Source organism: Thamnophis elegans, chromosome 1 (assembly GCF_009769535.1).
Source record: "Thamnophis elegans isolate rThaEle1 chromosome 1, rThaEle1.pri, whole genome shotgun sequence".
NCBI classification, from domain to species: domain Eukaryota; kingdom Metazoa; phylum Chordata; class Lepidosauria; order Squamata; family Colubridae; genus Thamnophis; species Thamnophis elegans.
The window spans coordinates 33,423,711-33,450,209 of NC_045541.1; the positions used below are offsets into that span (position 1 = coordinate 33,423,711).

Sequence of the window (26,499 nt, forward strand, 5' to 3'; positions counted from 1 at the left end):
TGAAGTTTGGAGGTTCCTGGGAGTTAATGCCCAAGCTTTGGATACTTACAGGCTAAGAATTTAACTTAAAATAGATAACATTTGGATTGCTAGAAACCTCGGTTTATTTAGGATAGGCATAATATTAGTACTAAAATCATATCTATAAAACAACCTAGTGCAAATGGTTTGGGCTTTGAAACATTCCTAAACAAAACCATTTTATTTTCTCAACACCTTTCACTGACCTAACTTGGCTCCTTTTCGAAGCAAGGTGACTACCACTGATGTATTTCGACATCCAATGGCTCTGTCCAACGGGCGCATTCCACTATTATCAACGTGCTCAATTACGGCTCCCTTCTCCACTAAATACTGCACCTGTAAACAATGAAAACATAAAGCAATAAAGTTTTTTTAAAAAAATTCAACATTACTTTGTGGTAACTGGTGCCACCACTTAATCCTCAATTTGAAACAATGCAACCGGGAACTGTTATGTCATGGATTTCTTTTGTACATCAGTTTTCTACTACTGTAATGCTTAGATTACTTGATCAATAAAGTACTCTACGACAGTTTTTCCAGGAAGGATAATCTTGAAAAAAATGTTTAATTGATATTTCTTGATGTATTCCATCAAGCTTCAAGAAACCTTTCTATAGATAGACATTGTATTTAAAAGCCCTTGGTACTTAACTACTTATATTACGAATATCCAGACTTTAACCATAAAATACCATAAAATTATACTTGGCTAATTCAGAACACAGCATCCTGAACAATTTTGCTTAAGCTTAGACTTGCACCTGTGACACCTCTTCTGCAGAAGCTACGGGTACAATTCACAGTGCTGGTTATCACCTTTAAAGCCCTACATGGCTTAGGACAGGTTATTTGAAGGTCCACGTCTCCCTTATTATATCCATCCATCCCCACCAGCGTGGGAAGGCAGGGAATGCTACTGGTTTCATTAATTGGGGATTGTCATTTTTGAACCACAAAAAAGGGGTCTTCTCAGTGATGGCCCCTTTATTATGGAACATCATTCCCCCCCCCACCCGAGATACGGTTGGTCCCCACCCTGCTCCTTTTCCAAAAGTCCATAAAAACATGGCTATGTTAGTAGGCCTAAGGACAATAGATGGAAATGGAGCTAATTAAGTGGCTAATCTAATTGCGTGACCCGTCAAAACCGCGTTCCACAAAAGCGTGGTCGACGAAATCGCATATGTGATGTCATCACAGTGCGATGAAAAAGATCGAAAAATTGAAATAAAAATTAAATTACAGCAAGCCGATTCACATAAAGGTAAGCGTTAGGTTAAGGGTTAGGGTTAGGGTTAGGTTAAGGGTTAGGTTTAGAGCGTTAGCGTTACGTTTAGCGTTAGGTTAAGGGTTAGCGTTAGGTTTTTCGTTAGGTTAAGGGTTAGGTTTAGGGTTAGGTTAAGGGTTAGGTTTAGGGTTAGGTTTAGGGTTAGGTTTGGGGGGGTTACGGTAAGGTTTTTGCTTTATTTTTACATTTTTCGATCTTTTTCGTCGCGCTGTGATGATGTCACATACGCACTTTTGTCGACCGCGATTTTGTCGTCCGCGGTTTTGTGGTGGAACCATCTAATTGTGCTATTCTGCCATGAGGGGTGAGTTAGGGTTTTTTATTATATGATGTGATTTTATTATATGATGGATCTTTTAAATGTTTAAATGTTGTAAGCCGTGTGGAGTCACCTATATGTGAGTTGGCAGCTATATAAATTTGTTAGATGAAGAAATCGTTCTGCAGCTGTTATTACAGACATCCATGCTATATGACAGTGTACAATGTACAAATATAAAGTCCAAACTACAAAAATTAATACAGAAGCTATATTCAAGGATCTCTTGTGAGGCATCTTTTTGCATCTCATCTATTGAACTCACAACAAACAATGCAATTCCGATGTTAAGTAGCAGAAAAAAGGTATAATGTTATTCCTTTCAGTATTTTGATCTGATAGTGTGACACAGCATTGAAAGTATTTTAATTGAAAATCAAATGAGCAAAATATATGCATTTCTAAAGTACTCAACATTAAATAGTAATTACATTAAAAAAATCTGTTAAAATGTCTTTCCTGCACATAAAAAAGAGCAGAATGAATTTGCTTAAATGGTATTCAAATTGATATGGTAAGGATAGTTTTACTTGATTTCAGATAGAGAAATTGATAGAGAAGATAAAATGCATCCTGGCTTACAATATCTGAGTCTCCATAGAATGCTGCTAGATCCAAAGGTGTCCTTCCATTCTTGTCTGTTTGTCCTATTTTGGCATCTTTTTCCACCAAATATTGGACCACACTCTTATGTCCTTTGAGGCAAGCCCAACTTAATGCTGTCAGGCCTTCCTTGTCTACTAATGAAATATCAGCACCTAAATGCAAAAATAAATAAATAAATAAAGTGAAGAAATGTCTTTTTTAAATTAAGCTGATATTCATATATGATATTTTTCATTTAACTGCTTGACTTTCTCTAGAAAGCTCACAACACGCACTATTTAATTTCAACTGGAGTTTGAATCTTTGCCTGGATTCATAAAAGTCCATCTATGTTCAAAAATACAACAATAATAAATAGTATCTATATTAGAGTACGTGGAAAAAGGAGTTCATTTAGAAAAAAAACATTTTGGAGAAGCCATTCATTGTACCTTTAGAGACTAGAAATTCAACAGTGCTCAGATGTCCTTCACAAGATGCCACCATGAGTGGTGTTCTGCTTTGCCTGTCACTTAAATTTATATCAGCACCGTGTTCCAATAGAAGCTTTGCTATCTGGAAAAATGAAAAAAAAAAAACCCTCATTAGCCTGCTGCCAAATCACAATCATTGAAAACGAAAGAAAAGATGACCTTCACATGAATATCTGAACCTACATAAAACTCTGGCCAGCTGACTGAAACAAATTTAAACCACAAAATACAAATTTCTCCTAACCATTCTTGACCAGAGGGTAGAAGGGAGTTTCCAGAACTAAAAATGTGACCCAGAAGTTGTTTGAGATGTCCCAGAAATAATTATCTGGCAAAACAGCCTTATTTTGGGACATGCCACCTCAAGTATATATATCAAAGGATTTATTACCAGAATCACCTGTCCACAACTGAGAGCTTATGCACCAGAGACAAATTCATTGTGTGTCCAATCATGCTTGGCCAATAAAGAATTCTCTTCTCTCCTCTCCCCTCCTCTACTCTTTCCTAAATCAACTAATTTTACACATTTGTACTTATATCTAAACAAAGCCATGGCTTCGTTAATTCATCAGATTTCCTTTTGATTTCCAAAATGGCTACTGAGTTGAAATTATGAATGTTTCCTTCATTCTGCCATGAAGCTGTTTTATGTGTAACGGTATAGCCCCACCTGCCAGTGCCCCTGACGCACGGCACAGAAAAGCGGAGGTATCCCTCTCTTATTAGGTCTTGTAACTAGAGCCCCGTGTTCAAGTAACAGCTCACACGCTTCCAGTTTTCCTCTCCCAGCAGCAGCAGTCAATGCTAAAAATTAAAGAAAAAGAAGAAAGAATGTACTATATAGGATTTAAAGGGGGCCAAAAACTTTAAGGAAAAAACCATAAGAACATTCTATGTATTATAGAGCATATAATTAAATGATCACTAAAAGGGAATTTCCCTATACCCTCAGATTTTAACCTTCATTATGATTATAGAGAGGGAAATAATCCAGTTTGTTTGCATTAAAAATCAGAACGCTTGTCCGTATTTTAATAGGGTTATTTAACTCAACCTAAATTTAAAATACGCTTGGCCGTTTATTTAATATACTACAGGAAATACACTTACAATAAAAAAAAAACATGGCATTCGGCATTGGGGATAACTCTCAACTTATTTTAGGATTGTGCTGACCCAAGCAGTCTGACAGTTGTATTTACACTTTCTAACTGATCACTATGGGTGGTGTAAGGCAAGGCAATCCACTGTCGTAAAAACAGAATGCAGACCTGTCTTCCATCTCAGTATTGCTCACAGCTCTAAGGTCACTTAAGATACAAAAACAATGAATCTCAAGTATACCATATTGGGGAAAAAGCAAGGCCGAAGATTAGCTTGCACTGGGCTTAAACAAACAAGTTCCTCTGGGAAAAAAACCCCTATGCTCAGGAATGCTAACCATTCTAGTTGGAAAAAAAACCCCATCTCTAACTTGTCTGATGAATTCTGACTTTAGGGAAAGAAGTTTAAATGAAAATCTAAACAAGAAGCTGATCCAAAATGGAAAATATGACAACGACCCATTAGACCAGAGGAATGCTGCCACAAATGTTGAAAAAAAGTTTGGGGGGGGGGGGTTGAAGGAAAGGACATTATTCAACTAAATGATTCAAACAGCTGAAAGTTGCTGTACTCAATATAAGCTGTCTCATTCACTTTACTGTATCTCACATAGCATTTCAAATAATCTCCGTTTCACAAATGTTGGCTTTTGTGCACAGCTACCTTCTGACACAGTGAGCAAAACTTGGAATTGGAATTTAATTTCTAGCATCCATCTTTTCTGGCATAATAGGAGAGTAGCTTTTGCACTATTGAATCAGGCCATGATTGATTCATCTCAGTGTTCTCCATCCTGACCCCAGAATTCCAGGCAGACTTTTTTTTTGTCCAACTGGAGATAGAATTTGCAATCTTCTGCAAATCAAACACACTGAGCACCTCTCCATTCTTAAATACTGGTCTAGTGTTGTACATTGCATAATTAAGACAGACCCACTGAAAAAAGAAAAGGATCATTCCTTAATTTAAAAAAAATCATACAAAGAAATGGAAATTAATGCTTTGAGCCTCACTATGCATGTGGAACCATCAGAAATACTAATTAGAATTAAACATTAAAATGATAGGAAGCTGCATTAACTTCATTTACTTAAGTACACTTTCCTTGCACACTTTCCACAGAGAAATGAGAAGAGGCTCGGACAAAAGAAGCAAGCAAACTTTAAAATAAACAAGCACTGTCGTGACAAAAAAAAATGTGAATGTTTAAGTCTAACATTGTTTCACAGAAGGTAACAGCCTTAAAAAGTTCAGTTCCCTATTCATGTTTATCATGAGTATTAATACCATGACATAGTTACCCTGACACTATCATTGCTATCTCTGGGTACACACCACAAACAATCACCAGATTTTCAATAGTGAATGAAGCTTGATAATTATGTGTCCTCCCCCCCTCCCCCAAACTGGTAAGCATTGCTCTAAATCTACACATTTCACTTAGCTTTTACAATGTACCATTGTTTGGAAAGGTTTCTTAAAAACTTTTAGCACATATACCTGTTTCTCCCCACAAAGTATCTGTTTCATTGATGTCAATTTTAGGCTCCTTGTCAATTCTTATCAAAAAACGAATGACCTAAGAGAAGAAAAATGAAAAGAGAGGAAGGGGAGGAGAAACAGTTGATGAGGTCCATCAAATCGTGAATTTGCTCAACTGTTGCACTTCATTATTGTGAATGATGCTTGTGTAAACACTGAGTTTCAATTAAAGGACATATTATACATAGATTGTACTGAATTAAATTAACAGCAAAGCTGACAACAGAGGTAGCTTGTGAACAAAGCAGCTCTTTTTGCCTTTTAGCTTTGAAAAGTTCTAAATGAAAACTCCCCAACATTCATCAACTAAGTCAGTAGTTCTCCACCTTCACCACGGAGTGTGTGTGTAATGTATGTATGTATGTATGTATGCATACACACACAGACACACACACACAATGTTTTATAATGTATGATCATGGTTTTAATCTTTGATCATGATGTAATTATTTTAAACAAAAAGTGTGAACTTGAATCCTACTCAGAATCAAATGAATGGAATAGTCTATAATCCCTGCAAGCAGCCAAATACATTCATTAACACAAATTAGTATCCTATTTTCTTTCCTCCTTGCCCCCTCTGTCGCCCCCCCAATACTTCTGAACTAGGAAGAGGAGAAGACCTATGAAAGGACAAGCTGGTCTATAGCTGGATACTGTAACACCATTACTAGCCTCTTTATCATACCAACTGGAGGAGCAGTATTCGGTGTATTGCTTGGCCTCTGGGAGGAAACACAAAGAATGCAAAATTGTACGTCTGCAGCAGTGGTGGGTTCCGCCTTCTGCTATTGCCGGTTTGCTCAGGGACATGCTTCGGGCGCGGGGGCGCTTGATGCGCGCATGCAAAGTACTAAAAAAATGCTTCTGCACATGCGCAGAAGCAAAAAACAAGATGGTGCTGCCTACACCACCACCGATAGAATTGGTTTGGGGACATAACAGACCTACTTGGCCAAACTGGTTCAAACCCACCTCTAATCTGCAGTGGTCTTCCATGAATTCACACCCATTGGTTATAGCCTGTGCAGACCCATGTGCCAACTTCTGAGATATTACCTAATTATTAACTTCCATGCATATCATACAACAAGGCACACAGTCTTTTAGGTGGCAATACTCTGCCATCTGGAAGTAAGAGCCCTCTCTGAGGGAGATGGACACTTTAAAGATAGGAAATATAAATAAAAATAAATAAAAAGAAGTGCATTCCCTAGTTTATATAACAGTCCTTAAATTTTTGAAGACTACTGCATTATAACTAAACATGCCCAGGTGCCATTTTCCAGACAGAGATATTTCCAAGGCCCTCACCAGGTTGGCAGTTTTTCTCAGAACTTGCTCCAACTTGTCACTATCCTATATGAAATTTGGTGCCCAGATCTGGACACTGTACAGTTAGTCCTCAACTTACAACCACAGTGGAGCCCAAAATTTATGTTGCTAAATGAAACATTTGTTAAGCTAGTTTTGTCCCATTTTACAGCCTCTTACAAACATAACAAATATGATTTTTTGTTACTTCTAATTCTCAGCAGTTACATTCCCAGCAGAAGTCAATTCAAATTCCCTGTTCTGACACAGAAAAGCCTCATCCATATGGCCTGCTTGCCCACACGCTCTGTTATAAATTCCCATGTCTACTCTCTGCAGATGAATGTCTGACTGAAGGGAAACCCTGTGATATTTGGGTAAGAGGCCACTTCTATGCTAGGGTCTGGGGGTGATGTGAACCTCAAAGGAATGTCTTGTTGAGAAGTCTCTTGGCTCACGAATGAGAGGACTGATTGCAACAAACAGTTTAATAGATGCCTGCCTATGCTGTGTGACCTTTCACAAAACAAAAAAAAAGCCATTTATGCCCATTAGAGGGTGAAAATTTGTTCCCACAATGTTGTCTTTTTTGAAATGAAATTTTTGGGGCCTGACATTTGAATCTTAGGTGCCTGTGATAGGAGGGTTAAATAAAAGTTAACAATTAGAAGAAAGCAGAAGAAAAGTAAAACATCAGTAAAGAATGATCTTTACTTTAAAAAAAAAAAGCTGTGAAGATCAAAAACAAAGGGAAGAGAGGGTTGGCAGGATTGTAACATGGGTATATTTGTGTGTGAGAGAGTCTTCCCCTGAACATTTTGTAAGCTCTTTCCATAAAGTTCTTAATGGGGCTCAACTTTATAACTTATTTGTGTGAATCAAAGAGATACCCTGAAGTATGTCTGTCTGTCTGTCTGTCTGTCTGTCTGTCTGTCTGTCTGTCTGTCTGTCTATCTATCTATCTATCTATCTATCTATCTATACATACATACATACATACATACATACATATACATACAAACATGCATACATACATACAAACATTCATATTAATCTATAATATTAACATGCTATTTTAGATACATATTCTGTCTTATTTAAAACAAAAAATTAAAGAAGCAATTCTTTATTTTTACTGGTTCTTTACAGATAATTTCTTTCAGAAGCCTCTACAGCAGGGGTGTCAAACTTGCGGCTGGATGTGTCACGTGCTGGCCATGCCCACGCCCGGTTTAGTGAACGGGGAAAAAGTTGTGACATGTCACATGATGATGCGAGTTAGTTTGTCACCCCTGCTCTACTGGATTTACTGCTAACCATATAATGAAGGAACATGTAAAAAGCAAACTATTTTAATATGAATTGAATCACAAATGATTATTGCTAAGAACTATCTGGATATTCTGTTCCAATTAAATAGTTTTTCACTTCGTTTGGATTTTATTTTAAAACCAAAAAGAATCTTCTATTTACACAGGAGAGCTAATCCTGCTTTACCCCGCGCACAGCATAGAGTTCAACATGTTTTTAATAGTGGTAATGAAAATATTACAGAGGTTAAAGTGTGCAAGCAAAGATTAATTTGATAAAATTATAGATGCATCAGCTGAGCTTTTCAGCCCAATATTGCCAATGGAGTAGCTTTAGTTACAAAATAAAGTTATGTTGTCCAGCTATCTGAAACCAAGCCCAAAATCAAAGGCAATGGTTTAAAAAAATACCAGTCAAGACTCTTTTTCCTGTATGTTAAAATTATAAGCATCCAAGTTTGGCAGTGATGCAGGCTGGGTTCAGGGTCAATCCAGTATCAGCAGGTCTACTGTATATGCTAACCTCTTTCTTTTGCTTCCCATTTTACACAAAGATGCAATAAATATAGTTCTTTATACGGGGAGAAAGCATTTCTTTTTTAAATCTATGAAAAGATGTAATGAAACAACCTTGAGGAACGGGAAGAAAAGCTGGAACCAAAATAATAGATAAAAGAAATCGGAGTCCAGGCCAGAACTGTAGCTTGAGAAGACATTGCAGACAAGAAACTTCCCAGTTCTCATGAAGATAAAGGAAAGAAGGTGTATTCAGACTGGCAAGATTCTGTTACAATAGCTCTATAATAAAAGCAGCCTCCATTACTTTCCTAACCTGGTCTACCCCAAAGGAGTGAGAACAGACCATGGAAAACCAAGAGTTGACAAGTTACCTGGCCATGTCCCATGCTTGAAGAGGCAGTCAGAGCCTGCTGAAGAGCCTGCTTCTTTGACAGGGAGCTTTGCTGGTGAGGTGAAGTCTGCCAATCTATGCTGAGCATATATTCGAGAATATCAGAGTGACCTCTTAGAGCACTGTGAACCAAAGCGCATTGTCCCTTTTTGTCCAAGTGATCGATCTATTTTAAAGGGAGAAGAAAATGATGCATCAAGCATAATAATAATCAAAATAACAATCAAGCTAATAATCCAGTTAAGAATACACCGCATCAGAAGGAACCCTGAGGCCTTTAGGACTGTGGTTTTGGCATTTCACATATTACAAAACAAACATACTGTATTTTTTGGAGTATAAGATGCACCCTTTTCCCTCAGAAAAGAGGGCGAAAATCTGGGTGTATCTTATACACTGAATACAGCAATTTTTTCCTGCCAAAACCGCACCCCTTTCACCAAAATCATGCATAGTCTTTAGGAGGCTTTCAGGGTGCGCCTCCCTGGAAGCAATAGGCCGTTTTTTGCTTATTTGTGAACCCCCCCAGCCCCCAGAAGCACTCTACAAGCCCCCTAAAGGCTATGCATGCCCTTTTGACAAAAAACAGGCCCATTTTTGCAAAAAATGGGCCGTTTTGGGGAGATCTACAGAGTTCAAAAACTTTTTTTTTAATTTGCCTATTCAAAAACTTGGTGTGTCTTATACTCCGAAAAATATGGTAGTCTCTGTTCCACGGGTGATATTCTGCTGGTTTGCCCTGGTTCATGCGAACCGGTAGTGGTGGCGGCGGGAGGCTCCGCCCACCTGCCCAGACGTCATCATAGAAGATGTGCAGAAGGTTCTGTGCATGCACAGAAGCGCCACGTGCAAGTGCATGCTCCTGGTTCCGAACCGGCAGCAAAGGTAAGAGAATTTCATGCCTGCTCTATTCAGTCTAATTTTATTATAAGATCTTTTTTCTTAAAGAGTTATTAGAAGGCCTGACAATATGTTTCAAACAAAATGGTTTTTCCCTTTCCCAAATGATTTCAATGTAGGTACTGGGTTAATTATAACCTTGTAGTCTCTAGTTGCTTTTCAGCCACAAAAGATTAGCCAAGGTACATGCAAAAGACTAAGATCCTATCACAGGATTTCTTGGCAACCTATCAGTAACCAAACATTACAGTATGCCAAGAATTATTTACTAGCCAATGTTTCTTTCATAGTATCAACAACCTGAAACAGCGTGTAGTAGATCAAAGCAATAGTAATAAAGAGGTGATCTAATTTCTTGATTGTATATGCTGATGCTTTAGGAAGCTTAAAGAAGAAAAGGCACTATGAAATGACACTTAGGTGGTGGGAGAGGCAACTTGTTAATTAGCAATTATTTCTCCTGACTCAAAAGAACCCTGCAGAAAGAGAGAGATGAGATCAAAGCTACGGCAAGCTCAAGATCCCACAAAAATAGCACTGGAGTGTCATGCTATAAACTTTGGGGCATGTTTGCAATGTCAAAACACATAAAAAAAAGGATGGGGCTTATGTAGCTGTCAGGGTTCCAAGTAATAATCCCGTATCAAGCAAAACTCCGAGGCAGGTGAAGTCCTCAAGGAATAGCTTTATTGGAAATATCATATCGACACAGATCTGGTGAAAACCAACTCTCAAAGTTCCTGCAGTTTTCACCTAACTAAAAGTGAAAGTCTGTCACTTCCACTAAACCCTCAGTCACATGGTCCAATCAGCATACAGTTGTTGCTAGATGACCTCAGCCTCCTCCTCCCTGAACACCTGCAGGACTGTCCTTGGTTCCCATGGGGAAGCATTGTGTTTTGGCTACAGCACCCCCGTTATCTCTATTCCCCCCCCCCTATCCCTCAGCTCCAGTAAGTGCCAGCACTGAAGTGGAAAAATAAACATGGCTTCAGTTCAGACAAACTTCAGGGTTGACAATAGCGATGCTGTTCTTGTAAGCATGACCCTTCTTGCTCTCTATAGAGGCCACTGGGTCAGGCTGATTTTGTAGCATGCATAAGTACACGTCAATATTCTTACCTCTCAAATCTCTGGAAGGCACACGCTTCTCCTAATAATCTTAAGCTCCGAACAGCACATGTCTAAATTAGAGCTCTTTCTCCCCCTTCATTTATGTTTCTTCTTGCAAAGTAACTACAGTACTCTTCCTCAAGGATTCTGCTAATGCTTCCATTTAATTATTTAATTACTTATATTACCATTTTAACCATTTCTTGGTGCATAATTCTCAAATAATAAAGATACTTATCACCAAGTAAGATACACTAAATGTTAGAAAAGTAGGGCCATATACAGTTGCATCCTGCAGCTTTTAACTTAGTTTTCTCCAAGCAATTTTGCGCAAACATGAGCAGGACATCAACCCTATGGTTACAGTTTTATACATAAATTTTCCACGTTGAATTGACAGAAAGCATATGCTGATGGAGCGTGCTCTGCTTATCAACAACACTGCTACAACTAAAGCACTATGGAGCAGAAGACAAGTTTAAGTGCCATTGCTTATAGCTATTGCTACAATTCCAAACATGCAAAGTCTCCTATGAAACTTACCTTGGCTCCTCTTTTGCTAAGAAGTGAAACTATGGGCATATGGCCTGCAGCTGCTGCACAGCAAAGTGAAGTCATCCCATTTTCAGATGCTCCATCAATCAAAGCCCCAAATTCTAGGAGGAGGAGGACCATTTCTTCATGCCCAAGGTGAGATTGCACGCACAATATTGGGGCATTGTTCAGGACTTCTGTCCGGTAATTTACATTTGCACCACCCAGAATCAGCAGACGACTCACCTAGGTTTAAAAAATAAATAAATCACCGTCATTTTGATAACACTATTTTAATTAAAATTCATTTGATTCTGAGTGTTAAAGCAGGAAATTGATTCAGGTCACCTGAAGGTCATTCCTTTATTCTGTTAATATTACTTTATAGGTATTCCTCAATTTACGACCACAACTGAGCCCAAAATTTTGTTGTTGTGAATTTTGCCCCATTTAACACCCTTTCTTGCCACAGTTGTTAAGTGAATCACTGCTGTTCTTAAGCTATTAACACAGTTGTTAAATGAATCTGGCTTCCCCACTGACTTTGCTTGTCAGAAGGTCGCAAAAGGTGATTACATGATCCTGGGACACTGCAAATGTCATAAGTGCCTGAATTTCGATCACCCAATCACGAGCGTGGTTTCAAGAGTCATAAATGTGGAAAACTGTCGTAAGTCACTTTTTTTTCGGTGACGTAACTTTGAACAGTCACTAAATGTTGTAAGTCGAGGGCTACTTGTATAATCTAAATAAACACTGAAACATATACAACAATTCAAATGTATAAGAAAAATGACAGCCCAAATCAATAAAAACTGTAAAAAAAAAGTGTCAATCAATTTCAATAACTTAAAGCTACAGATTGAAATTTCACTACTGCCCTTTATATTTTATAAAAATCAAGAACTTAAAAGGAAAGCACGGGCATCCTTGTTGTGGGCAATAACCTATATTAGTTGTTCTATGTTTTAAAGATGAAGACATTCTGCGCAACCTACTTTTTTCTCCCTAATGCTTTTCCCAAAAAACCTTCTAATTGGGACGAAGAATTATGTGAACCCAGGTGGAAGGATGTTTCATGTGCAAAAAGAATAAGAATGATTGTGTAAGCTGTTTATACAATGGCAGACAGCCCTCTGTGTTTGCATTATTATTATGGGGCATATTTACAGGCTGCTGTGCCTTAAATTATTCACTTCACAAGTGCAGGATGTACTGTCTAGATGGCACTTTTATTATCGACATCAACTAACTGATGTTTCTTTGTGCCTACTAGAGCATAAGCTTTAATACAATCTATGCAGGTAGTGCTCAACCAATGACCACAACTGAGCCCAATATTTATGTTGCTAAGTGAGATGGTTGTTAAGTGAATTTTGCTCCATTTTACAACGTTTCTGGCCACAGTTGTTAAGTGAATCACTGGAGTTGTTAAGTTAGTTACACAGATGTTAAGTGAATCTCGCTTGCCCATTGACTTTGCTTGTCAGAAGGTCACAAAAGGTGATCACAAGACCCAGGACACTGCACCCGTCATAAATATGAATCAGTTGCCAAGTATTCAAATTCTGAATTCTGTAATGGTTGTAAGTGTGAAAAATGGTCATAAGTCTCTTTTTTCAGTGATGCAACTTTGAACGTTCACAAAATAAACGGTGGTAGGTCGAGGACTACCTGTACATATTAAAGAGGGTCCATTTGGTGTAGTGATTAAGGCATCAGACTAGAAACCAGGAGAATGGGAGTTCTATCTTCTACATTATGAATGAATGTACATTACTGGAATAAACTGATTATTCATTTACATCAAAGTCATCCACACTGGACTAGCTGAACTTAGTCCCAACTAACTTGGATTCCATTGAATGCAATCATACTTCAAATTCATCAAATCAAATGTCCTCATTAGTGTCATTTGGCATGATACACTACCATTAGAGGACTAGAGAAGAGTGGGTGGGGGTGGGGGGTGTAGTATTTATAATTTTAAGAATTATAACATTGTAATTGTTTAACAGTGACCCATAGAATTCAGTGCAACTCAGCTTGCAATTGTACTAAGGAACCGCAACCTGTAGGATTCTAAATTTATGGTAATAATGACAGCAGTTATACTGAGTAAATTGCCAGTGAATTGCTATAATAATGTTTATTAGCTTACTCCAGAGCAATGTTTAAGTGGAAAATCATACTGAGTCAATTAAATTCAAGTCTGTGACTGCAGCAGTCCCAGATAAATATTACATTAAGATATTATTAAAACATGTTGGGAGACCATTGGTCTCTCTCTAGTTCTGTTGTACAGAAAATGCTATAATATGCTCCTTTTTCTTCCGTTCAGTCATGTCTGACTCTTGGAGACTGCATGGGCAGGTCTCTGCGGTTTTCTTGGCAAGGTTTTTCAGAAGTGGTTTGCCATTGTTTCCTTCCTAGGACTCATACAAAGTGACTAGCCCAAGGTCACTGGCTTTGGTCCCAAGTCAGGACTGGAACCCTATATACAGGCTAGAGCCATGATGGCGAACCTATGGCATACAATACCAAGTAAGTACAGGTCTCAGGTGGAGGCTCTGGGAGGGCGTTTTCAGCCTCTGGAGGGCCTCTGGGGGAATGGGGGAGGCCAAAAATGCCATGTGCACATGCACGGGGTGGATCACACACGCATGCGCAGGGGGCATTAAATTATGAGTGTAGGTATGCGTATGCATGCGATAGTGCTCACATGTTTTTGGCACCCGAGGCGAAAAAGGTTCGCCAACACTTGGCTAGAGAATTTGGCCATCTTAATTTTTCTAGCCTTAACATTTGCAGAAGCAATGACTTCATCCAGCTTTCTTCCACTGAGGTTTTTCTCCTGAAATGGGGATTTTTTCCCCCCAAAAAAATCTGCAAATGCAGATAGCGAAATATCACCTCAGAATCTGGGCATATTTTTGTAATAGCACATTTCTTCTTTCATAAAATTGGTTGCTTTTTCTGACTTTACTCTCATTACTTCTGTTTGCCATCTTAACTACTAACTTTTCAGAAACAGGGGAAAAAAGAACCTTTCCAAATTGAGCTGAGGTTGGACACAATGGCTGAATGGGCACCTTTCAACTTTATGATTTGAAGACTGATGGAATATTCCAGTGTTTCTCTTCATACTGGAACAAATTCTCAACACATTTAAAACCTACTATTATTTCCAAATTCTTTTTTTAAAGAAAGATGTCCCCCCATAGCAGCTACCAAATCTTTATTATTATTATTTTTAAAATCAGAACACAAATTGGAAACATAACCAATAATTTACTTTCTTACTTTTACATTTGGTGTGTAGAGATTTCTCAAAGACGCAAGTGCTGCTGACAAACTATCAGTGCTGTAGCCAATCCACAAGGCCTGAAGGTGACTGGAAGAAATGCCCATTTTTCTACTCAGTCCCTGGCAAGACACAATGAATGGTGATGATAAGAAAAACCGAAGCAACAAAATTGCAGGGAGGGGAAACTACAGAAAGAAGCCTTGAATGTTCCTTGACATTTTTTTTAAAAAAAAAGCCCTCATGGACTAAATTCTCACAGTTCAGGGTGGTTATCATAGTGGCGCATGGCATAAAAATATACTTAAGGTGCATAATCTTTTAAAGTACATGTATCCTAAAGGCCTTAAGATCTTTTCTCTGTCACCTGATGAGGGTTCCTTGTGCCACTGCATGGATATAGCAGCAGTCAGCAGTTTTCTCCCTGTCTGAAGGCGGGGGGGGGGGGGGGGGAGTTTTACCTTCTCTTTTTTTCTGACCTATAACATAAAGAAAACTAGAATGTGACTGAGTGGCCAGAAGGGAGAGACAGATGTGTAACTACATGTTTGCATAGATACAAATGCAGCTCTTGGAACAAAAAGGATTGCTCATCTAATTTAAAGATCCCTGAATGGTATATCAAAGTGGTCTGTTCAAAATGATGGGTTCCTACTAGTTCGGACCAGTTCAACCGAACTGGTAGTAGTTTGGCGGCCTGGGTTGCTGGAACCGGCAGCAACCCTGGCCTGCCAAGCCCCTGAACTGGTTCTCTGGGTGGCGCCTACAATGCCGACATCTTGTATTTTTATTCTGCGCATGCGCAGAACAATTATTTACACTGTGCATGCGCGCACAGCACACATCAAACGTGCGCCACAAGTGAACCAGCATAGTGACTGCTGGAACCCACCCCTGGGTCTGTCCACTCCTGAAGAAGCTCGCCTTGCATCCAGAGATTTGCCAACTGATGCCCTAGTACCAATATCCCTGCTGGGACAAGTAGTTGAGAGAATGCTAGGTCTTTCCCCCAATTATCTCAAACTTTTTCAATTTCAGTTCTTGGCTTTGTGGGAAAAATAATCAATCTTTCTGTCTACCTAACTATTCAATTTATCTAATCAATTTATAGAGACATCTCTCTCATATTGTATTATTCTGGTCAGCTTACAATTAAAATATTAACAAAAATCTAAAAAATAAAGCAACCATAAAAACAATACAAGCATTAAAAACAATTTTAAAAAACCCATACAGTATAACTACAGTCATCTTGTCAGATAACCATACAGGAGACAGAGGAAGTGCAATTTCGGGACATTTTGATGCTGCCAAGTGTGATATCCTCCTACATTGTCTTGAGACAATTTACAGCTATGAGTTCTATAGTTACGCAGTGGGGGTGAAGGTTTCGGATCCTGGTTTGGAGTAATGGATTTGGAAAGTAGTATCTGAAGAGTACACCTCTGGCCATGGATAGTTGCTGGTATGATTTTGATCCTAATGGATCCTAAGGGGAGAACTGAATGCATGTACCCAGAAAAACAAGGAACTGTTCGGTGGCCTTGGTTGGCAGTCTTCTGTTTAGTGATATTTAAAGGTTTTCTCTCTTTTGCCTCAATTCTGCAATGCTCAAATCACTGAAATTCTCAGAGCACCTAACATTATATCTTAATGGTGCACTTGAAAATCCATTATCTTAAACCAGTGGTTTCCAACCTTTTTTGGGCCATGCCCACCTAAGCATCTTTAAAATCTTGATGCCCCCCGCCCCTGTGACATATAATTCTTACTTTATTCCAAAAGTGAACTCCACTCATGCCGAGGAAGCCTAAAAAGGCCATTAACTTGGTTTAAACAAGGTTCAAATTGCCCCAATTAAAAATCAAATTGCCCTCTTGTGGGGCCTGGGCCCCACATTGGGAACCACGGTCTTAAACCAAGCCTTCTCTATTGAATGTTCAAGTAATGGCTTTTGTTTCTGTATTTGTTTCCCTTTCCTTCTTTTTTTTTAAACTGGGTATTTTGTGGTTCATAAATTGTTTTGGCAGGCCTTTGTATATTAAGCAAATAACAATAATAAAGAACAACTATTATTATACACAGCAATGTGAAGCCACAACTAACAGTTCTTTAGTGGTGTTGGCCTCCGGTTCTTTCAAAGCACCAAGAATGTTGTAATGTAAGGCATAATACCTAACAAAGAATAAGCCAAAATGGCAGATTAAATGGGAGAACATAATGTATCTCTTACCTTAAAAATATGAGCTTTAAGGATGTGATGCCCGAGTTCCATTGTTTGCTGACGATTAAGTTTTCCTTCCTGACGTGAAAAGAGGAATGCAAGCAAAGCGTGCCCATTCCTAAATGCAACAATAAAATGAATGGAAACAAGTTTTAAAAGGTTCCTAATAAGTCCCTTCAGAATATCTCAACTGACAGGTCTTCATTCTCTCTTTCGTCTGCGTAAAGTTTAAATTTCAAAATATATTAAACTTAGGAAGTAAAAAAGCTATTGGTCCTTGACTTGGGAACCACAATTGAACCTAGACTTTGGGTTGGAAGTTGTTGCAGTCGTAAGTTGAGTCATGTGACCAGATTCTATTTCATTAAGTGAGACACAGCCATCAGTAAGTAAATCACGTGGTTTTAAGTCCTCATTCAACTTATCCAATGGACTTTTTTTTTTGCTGGAAAACAGCGAAAACATTGCAAAACGCGATGGCGTAACCAGGGAATCTTGCAAGCGGTCATAAATTCAAACCCATTGCTATGGGCCTAAAATGCAATCATGTGACTGTGGGGTGGGCTGGCAGCTGTAACTTTGCATATGGGTCATTAATTTGTAATCTGTCATAACTTCTAATTGTCGTTAAACAACCAGTTGTAAATTAAGGATTATTTGGGGGGATTCCACAAAGAAGAGGGAGACAAGCTATTCTCCAAAGCCCCTGAAGGCAGGATAAGAAACAATAGATGGAAACTAATCAAGGAGAGAAGCAACCTAAAGCTAAGGAAAAATTTCCTGACAGAACAATTAATTAGTGCAATGACTTGCCTCCAGAAGTTGTGAATGCTCTAACACTTGAAGTTTTTAATAAGAGATTGGGCAATCATTTGTCTGAAATGGTATAGGGTTTACTACCTGGGCAGAAGGTTGGACTAGAAGACCTCCAAGGTCCCTTCCAACTCAGTTAACTGATCTGTTATTCTGTTATTTGTACATCAGTCTGAAACTAAACCAGTTCTTTTTAGGAAGAAAATGTATTGTATTTATAATACAATGCAAATTAAGTATAAATATACATGATTACAAAGTTGTGCAAACGCCACTGTCAATTCCCTGCGCAATATTCAAACAGTAAGCAGATTTTGGTTCTTTTCCTGACCATAATAAAACTATGACAATGTAACTATGCTGATATAAGTCAACTTTAGCTCTTCAGGAAGATGACTTCCAATTTATTTTAATGGATTAATATTTTAAGCATGTTAAGAGATTAAAAGAAACAAAAAGGTAATCACTTATTTGAGCTCAACTCTTAGTGACCTCATGGACTTATCCATATTATATTCTTCAAATAATACAGAAAGCTTTTTTTTTTTTGGCTAACTTCTCAGTCTAGCCTCAGACTTTCCTCCCAATGAAGAATTAAGGATTAGTTTTCAAGATCAATCAAAATATATGCTGCCTACATAAAAACAATACTTCATAATATATCAGAATTGTCAAATAATGCCATATAATTTAATTTAATTCAATTTATTAAATGTGTATGTCACTAATCTTGCAGTTTGGGGAAACTATTGAGTAATTATACTCATTGCAATGATAAGGGAAAGCAATGCTTTGGTGACAATGGACACTCTTAGCATTTTGTGAGATGGGTGAGGGCCGCAAAATTGGGTGAAGGCCCCATCACATACACAGATCATCCTCGATCTACAACAGTTCATTTACTAACCATTCAAAGTTACAATAAGCAGAGCAGAAAGTGACTTATGACCATTTTTCACACTTATGACCACTGCAGCATCCCCATGATGATGTGAAAAAATTTCAGATGCTTGGTAACTGGTTCCTATTTATACTGGTTGCAGTGTCTGGGGGTCATGTGATCACCTTTTGCGATCTTCTGACAAGCAAATTCAATGGAGAAGCCAGGTTCACTTAACAGCCGTCTTACTAACCTAACGGCAATGATTCGCTTAACAACTGTGGCAAGAAAAAATAGAAAATGGGACAAAACTCGCTTAACAAATGTTTCACTTAGCAACATAATTTTGGACTCAATTGTGGTCATAAGTTGAGGATTACCTAAACAGCACAACTGGGGAGTGGGGGGCACAGGGGAAGCAGTTTCAGAAATCTTCCTGAGTCAACTGTGTCTTATCTAGGATATTTTTATATGTATGTGGTTACATATTTTCCTTTGTCCTTCAAAATAGGAGGAAACCACCTTTTCCAGTTTGGGCAATCATTAGACAGGCCTCCTGGGCCACAAGAAGGTAACTCTGGGTTTACTGCAGATTTGGGGCTGCAAGTTGCCCACCCTTGACTAGCACAACCTATCTATCACAAGGTTATTGTGATAAATGCCTCTTCGTTCTGAACTGAAAGATACCTTGGAGAAAATTACTTTCGTGGTATTTAATGGTTTGCACACATGTAACTTGAACTTTCACTATTTTTATTTTCAGCAATGCTCTCCCTCAAAGTCACCTCCCAGTGTTTTTAAAGCACGCCTGGGTTTCAGATGTACCTTGACTGTAATTTTTGTGGCAAGAAAAACTCATCTGAAGACCTGTTAGAGCCTCAGTCAGTGTTACTTTTGTGTAGTTAAGAAAGCCTCGAAGGATAGCTATGCTCAGCACTAAATCCCCAATTTTGCATACTGAAATGCTTGGAGCTAGGAAAGGGAATTGTTAAGAGCTTCTGCAGCGCCAGGACCAGCATGCAAATGATACTTCTGCTTAGCAAAAGAAACCTGATGAAGTACATTTCTCCAGGAGCCAACATGCTCATTCATTCTCCTTCATTAATTTTTGAACTGCTTCTAAATTTAGAGCACCAAGCAGCAGGGGCCCATAAATCTTAGATAGCTGAACTTTTTTTTCTTCCAAATAATATGAATGTCACCGGAGACATCAATAATTCCATTACAGACCAGACCCAAATTTATTTATTTATTAAAAATACTTATCAGTGCCCCAAATTCAAAAACTTAATAGATTCCTCCAATAGGTTCCCTCCTCCCATATTATTCTATATGAGAGGCAGCTATGGACAGTAAAAATTTGAAATAAATCAAATAAGTATTCCGTCTGTGTCTATAATCTCTGCAAATCTGAGAAATTCGTGTCTGAAAGTGTACAAGAATAATTTAGTAAATTCTGGACAGTCAGACTCACTAGCATTACAGCAGATGAGAACACCATCCTTCCCATTACTAAATTTTAAAATGCAGAATCAAATAATTAATAATTCATTCCGTAACAATGGTAGGACCTCTACTTTTGGATATGCACAAATCTCCTTTTTATTTTTCAACTCCATGTATCCTTCAACCAACTTACCATATTTTTTGGAGTATAAGACACACTTTCCCCCCATAAAAGAGGGTGAAATTTGGGTCTTACACACCAAATGTAGCCCTGCCCACCTGCTGGCCCCCACCCTTTGGCCTCTGCCTCCCAGCAATTTGCCTCCTTGCAGCAAACAGCCTGTTTCAGCTTCAGCACACCCTGATTAGTACAAGCAGCTGATTTGGTTGGATCGGCCAGCTGTTTCAGGATGCAGGGATTGCCATTGCCTATTGCCGCCTTCTCCCATCCCATTTTCTGCCCATTCCGATCCCCGCCACCTGGAATGGGTGGAAAATGGGACATGGGAGGACGAAAACAAGGGATGTGAAGGTTGGAAGCAGGATGCAAAGGCCGAAAATGGGGCGCACGAAGGTGGCAACAGCTATGGCAATCCCCGAAGCCTGAAACAGCTGATCGTCGGGAGGCCAATCCAACCAACAATCATCTGCTTGTGCTAATCAGACTGTGCTGAAATTGAAACAGGCTGTTTGCTGCAAGGAGGCAAATTGCTGGGAGGCAGAGGCAGATTTTTTGTGTGCGCTAATCAGGCAGTACTGAAACTGAAACAGGCTGTTTGCTGAAAGGAGGCAAATTGCTGGGAGGCAGAGGCAGGTTTTTTTCTTGTTTTCCTCCCTAAAAGCTAGGTGTGTCTTATACTTCGGAGCGTCTTATACTCTGAAAAACACAGTAAGTGTACAATATGATGGCTCTTAAAGCTTTTCTCTTTAGTATCTCCTATATTTTACCTTGGCTCACACAAAAAGTCAGTGCTTTCCCCATCTGCTCTCCATACAAGCCACTCCCTGAAGGAAGGATGGCAGAACATCCGTGTTTTGTCACGTCTTTTTATCAGAAAGCCTGAAAGGGCCTCCATCCTCTGCGAGAACTCTTCCCACTCCTGTTCCCCGTGTATCTGGCCAGCATTAATTGCTTGGAAGATCTGGTCATCTGTCATTGGGTGAAGGGATGCTAGAGCCACATTCAATACCGGGAGGGCTCTTTCGAAGGCTGAATTTGTCATGAATTTCATGTTGCACTGAAGTAAATAAAGCTCAGAAAGAGATACTGGAACTACTTTGTAACTTGCACTTTTAATCACCAAGTGACCCTTCTGGAAGAGATCTAGTGTCAACTTCAAATAAAGATAAGATCCCATGCTCCTCAAGATCAAGTGGTTGCTCACTTTCCCAATAGTTGTGGCATCAACTTTTCCATTGAGGGAAATATTGTTTACTATATCCTGGCTGGCATTGATCCTGTACTGAATATATGCATTTAAATCAGACTGTATTTCTTTGTTGTCTGAAAAATTGTCCAGGGAGATTGTGAAGAAAGGATGCGAGCTGGTTATTTCCTGCATTAGAGAAGGAAGGAGAAAGAAATAAGTACTTTATAGCATTTGTCAAACTTCATTATTATATCTACTGATTTTAAAAACATGCTAAATTAAAGCTGGTGAAAGCTTTTTGAGTGAGAATCAGAAAAACAAATTAGCACTAGTGTGTATTTATTAAATTAACAGGGAACTCTTTGGTCTAACAATACCTTTATTCATTTCTTATATTCATACAACAATTCAATATTCAGACACTTATCATCAGGGACCAAAAAAACCCCCAGATTCCTTATATACACAAAACAAAATCAATGCATTTTTTCTAGTCTGTCTGAATGTTTTAATATAAAAAAGCATTCAAAATATTTTATTTGCATTCTAAAATGGTAATCTTTGATACAGGTCAAGTGTAATAATTTGACAGTGATTCATCCTGACCAGAAGTGGTATTCAGCTGGTTCGGACCGATTCACCCAAACAGATAGTGGCCTGCCCACCCACCCCGGCTCTATGCCATCCTATTTAGGCACGTTTTCAAGCCAAAGCGCATGCACGGAAGACCAAACGTATTTGTGGATGCGCGCACGCTCACATTTGCGAACCAGTAGGGAAAGTAAGTGAATACCACCCCGATCCTGACCCTGTTCTTTTGACCAAACAAGAGTTACTTAAAAGCTAAAGGCCCAATATACACTAAACAAGGGGATATGCAAAACAATGAGACATCTTATACTCATGAAAAAACTTTCCCCATATGTTTTAATAGGAGACAATCATGTGACTTTCTGACATACTATTCTGATAGTCCTCCTGGTTAGGCTCCTGCTATGGTCAAGATTGGGAAGTGAATTCTGCTCTAAACTGATCCCTAGCATTCTTCAATTCAGAGATTTATAGTCTATGTCTTGAAATCAGATTGTATTGGAGAAAAGAAATTTAAAAATAAAACTTTGAAACCACAGATATTTCATAACAAAACAGAAAATGGGAAGAACAACAGAAATTCTAGCAAAAGGACCTGTGTGGTACATAATCAAAAGACTTGCATCAGGTCACAGCGGCTGCTTCAGAATGCTACACAGTTCTCAACTCCTACGTTTTAGAGTTTAGCAAGCATCAATGCGAGTCAAATTGACTCACAGTGGCATTGGTGTGGAAGAATGTTCTTACTACACAATGAAAACACTTGAATACAAATATTGGAGACCCATAACAAATACATTATGACCTTTTGTACAAGCCTCCACTGCGTATAAACTATGATGATGGCCATTCCTGCCTACATCTAGTTTGTAACAGAAGAAACTGTAAGAGAGTTCAGATCAGTCCTTCCGAGTAAAACTTAAAATGGTGTTTTCTGTTCTGAGAGTGCAATGTTATTAACAGAGCAAAAATTGATACCACCATTTGCTTCAATATTACCTGAAAGTTTGTTCTTACGGTCACGATCAGTTTTAGCCATGGTGGAAATTTAGAAATAATATTTGTGATGAAGGAAGAAACTGTATCCCCATAATCAGGTTTATGAAATTCAGCTTCATTTAAGCCATCTATCAAAATGATGCATTCTTCTTCTGAAATTTTCTGTTCTGAAGGACACGATTGTGAAAAAGCAAAAGAGGTAACAACATTTATTAATATATTGCAGCAATGTGATTTCTGATTAGAAAAACAAGTATTAATGTTCCTTAATTTTTATATATGGAACACAGGATGAAGTGAATAATAAAAGGCTATTTCCTCTTGACATACATTGGCCAACTAATTTAAATATTAAAAATCTCTTTTACCTATTTTCTAAGAAACCTATAGCAAAGATTCCTTTACTAAAAAGCGACATAGCTGAATGTTATTTTACTGTCTGTAAAGGAAACGTCTTTCTAGTAAATCAGATCAATCTATTCAAATGTTTGCCATGAATCTACTATTCTGAAGTTAAAAGAGGTACTCACAAATGTTATTCTCTCTTAATAAGATAGGCAGTAAAAGCTAGATTTTGAAAAAAAAAAGTATTATAATTTAAAAAGGGAAAACAAATGTCCCACTCTGACAATTTCCCAGAATTGTGCTCATACTTTTAAAAAATTAAAATATTTTTAAAAAGGAATGATCCTTTGCATGTTAATAGAAATATTAAAATAGTTCACTGAAGCAAAATGTTACATTTGGCAATAGTACTAATTTAAAAATTGACAAGAGATCAAAAATATTTATTGATAAGCAGACAATATGCTTTAACATGCTTTCATCCCCTGAAAAAATAGCTCCTATGTGCCCAAAATTTATAGTGCATCTATGTTATGCTATTTCTTATGCAGCAATATAATCTATCAAATTACCAAAATTCTCAAGATGTGATTTATTTGTTACTGTTCTATTTGAAAATATTATTAAATACATATTTTAAGTACACACTATCTAATTATAACCTACAGTACTTCCTTGTATGGAAGGTTGTTACTAAAAAAATATACAAATATTAACATAAAACAATTATGACACAAATTCCGAAATTCATTAAAATGGTCAGAGAATTAAAAAAACAACATAGCACTGAATAGCTTCATGCCTTCTTGAAGAAACCAAAACATCCCATTTTAAATTTACACAATTAATTATAGACACAAAAGATAAAACAGGGGTGTCAAACTCGTGGCATCATCACATGACATATTGCGACTTTTTTCCCCTTCACTAAACTGGGTGTGGGCGTGGTCAGCGCATGACATATCCAGCCCATGGGCTACAAGTTTGACAGCATTGAGATAAAACAAATACTATCATGTTGTTATTTTAGAATCTTAAGAACAATAGATAAGATTATCAAGCATGACTAACAAACCAAAAGAAAAAAGTTATATGTGTTTTGTCCACTTAGATATTTCATCAAAAAGTGGCAATCCAGGCTGGTGTTTGCTTCAATTTCTATCTAACAAACAAATGAAGGAATAGCAATTGCATTTCATTTTTTCTAGAGAGTGGCAACATTACTAAAAGTAGAATGATTACAAAGCATTTCTAGATTGTGGAACAAACATCTGCACGGCACCCTGAGGTTCCATTTTGCAAATGGATACACAGCGCCTCTCATGAATAATTCGTGTTTTCCATTATTGTATAGATCAGACAGTTTGGAAGCATATCAATACATATATAAAACTATAATCTAAAAAACCTTTGATGTTAATCTTCATTATTAATTTAAGACGAATGTATCAACTCTCTCTGTCTCTCTCCTGGCTAACAAATATAAACATAATCTGGGGAGCTCCATGCATTCACAGCTCCTGCTTGAATACAAGGTGTCATCTGTGGCAAGACGGCTTTTGCACAACACCATCTGGCAACACCAGTTGCCCTCTTTCCTAGATCGAGGGATGGCTTCAGATTGTAATTCATGCCATAGTCACCTTAAGTTACTAAGCACCTTGCCATGGTATGCCCATATAACACCTCTGCTTCATGAACTGCACTGATTACCAATTTGGTTCCAGGTACAAGTCAAGGTGCTTATTTTTACTTATAAAGCCCTATATGACACATACATGACAATACCATCTCTAAAACCCTGCATGTATGCCTTCTCTCTAGAAACACCTGCTTTCTGGAATGGGATTCCTCCTGAGATCGAGATGCCCCTCCCCCACTCTGCTGTTATTTGGAAGAGCCGTGAAGCCCTGGGAAGGGAAGGAATGAGCAAGGAAGAGTGGAATCTCTCACTTCATCACGCTTTCTTTCTTTGAACAATGTATCATTCATTTTAATTTCTTAGATTGTTGTGAGCTGCCCAGAGTCCCACAGAATACAAATTTAATTAATAATAACAGTAGTTAAAGGTGCTGAGCCTGTCAGTTGGAAAGCTGACAGTTGAGGTTTGAGACCTGAGCAATAGGGTGAGCTCCAGTTCCTGCCCACCTAGCAGTTCGAAAGCATGCAAATGGAAGTAGATAAATAGGTACCGCTTTGGTGGGAAAGTTGTGTGTGTTTTTGGCGTATAGCCATGCTGGTCACATGACCACTTGGCCAAGAAACAGAGATGAGCAATGAGCCCTACAGTCAGGACATGACTGGACAGGAAACATTTACCTTTTAAACATCACCTTTCATTCCCGTTTCATTCTGTAAGGTATTTGTTTTTCTCTTTCAAAGAAAGAAAACCTCTTCACTCTTCTCCAGTCCACTGCTATAAAATACTCCACATACTTTTCCATATTAGCCACATGTATGTTTTCCTGCTTACCTCTCCTGAGATTCACCAGTGGTTCCAATACGCCTCTTCTGAATGCTGCCACAGGATCTTGAACACAGGACCTAAGGCTAAGCATACTTTGTAGGTGTGGTTCCTTTATCAAAAGTTCTCTGTATGCTGTTAACTGAGGTGACCGGCAAAGTAGAGCTGCGATACTATGCACAAATTCTGGGACAAGGCATGTGTAAGTGTTGTCAGCTTGGCAGTAGTGATAGGCAACGACCTTTTAAAAAAAACACCACATTGTTTAGAATTTCTGGCTGATAACCACATAAAATAATGAAAAAGCAGTATCCTAGGCTGAAATGCATTCTAATTATTCCTTAAACCATTTGAGATATAAACCTCAGAAGACTATTCAAGCTATATGTGCAGATCTCACTACTCTAGTTTAACATACAATCGTTAAAACTAGCAAATCTTTTTCTTCAGCGTGCATGTATATATGCTTTTACATCCATTAGCTAAATATATCTGGCCCACAGCATTGTACATCTAATATAATTCTCTATGCAATGGGTGAATAATTTATTTTTATTTTTTACAACAGCAGAATCACAGTATGGCATTTTTTCTTAACTGGGATAAATTTACCTATAAAT

At 38.2% G+C, this 26,499-nt stretch overlaps 1 protein-coding gene across 4 annotated transcripts in view; it reads right to left on the reverse strand.

The window, feature by feature from the left end:
* TANC1 (tetratricopeptide repeat, ankyrin repeat and coiled-coil containing 1) overlaps window positions 1-26,499 on the reverse strand; it is a 158,451-nt gene that overhangs the window by 12,919 nt on the left and 119,033 nt on the right. For all 4 annotated transcript variants that reach the window (XM_032210996.1, XM_032210987.1, XM_032210978.1 and 1 more), the window contains 12 exons: window positions 25,889-26,120; window positions 23,071-23,237; window positions 21,059-21,666; window positions 16,981-17,089; window positions 14,747-14,869; window positions 11,453-11,689; window positions 8,877-9,062; window positions 5,321-5,399; window positions 3,387-3,520; window positions 2,672-2,795; window positions 2,217-2,392; window positions 228-360 (listed from right to left, as the gene is read on the reverse strand). In XM_032210996.1, coding sequence (XP_032066887.1) covers window positions 228-360; window positions 2,217-2,392; window positions 2,672-2,795; window positions 3,387-3,520; window positions 5,321-5,399; window positions 8,877-9,062; window positions 11,453-11,689; window positions 14,747-14,869; window positions 16,981-17,089; window positions 21,059-21,666; window positions 23,071-23,237; window positions 25,889-26,120 — 2,308 coding nt within the window. The remainder of the gene's footprint in view (window positions 1-227; window positions 361-2,216; window positions 2,393-2,671; window positions 2,796-3,386; window positions 3,521-5,320; window positions 5,400-8,876; window positions 9,063-11,452; window positions 11,690-14,746; window positions 14,870-16,980; window positions 17,090-21,058; window positions 21,667-23,070; window positions 23,238-25,888; window positions 26,121-26,499) is intronic.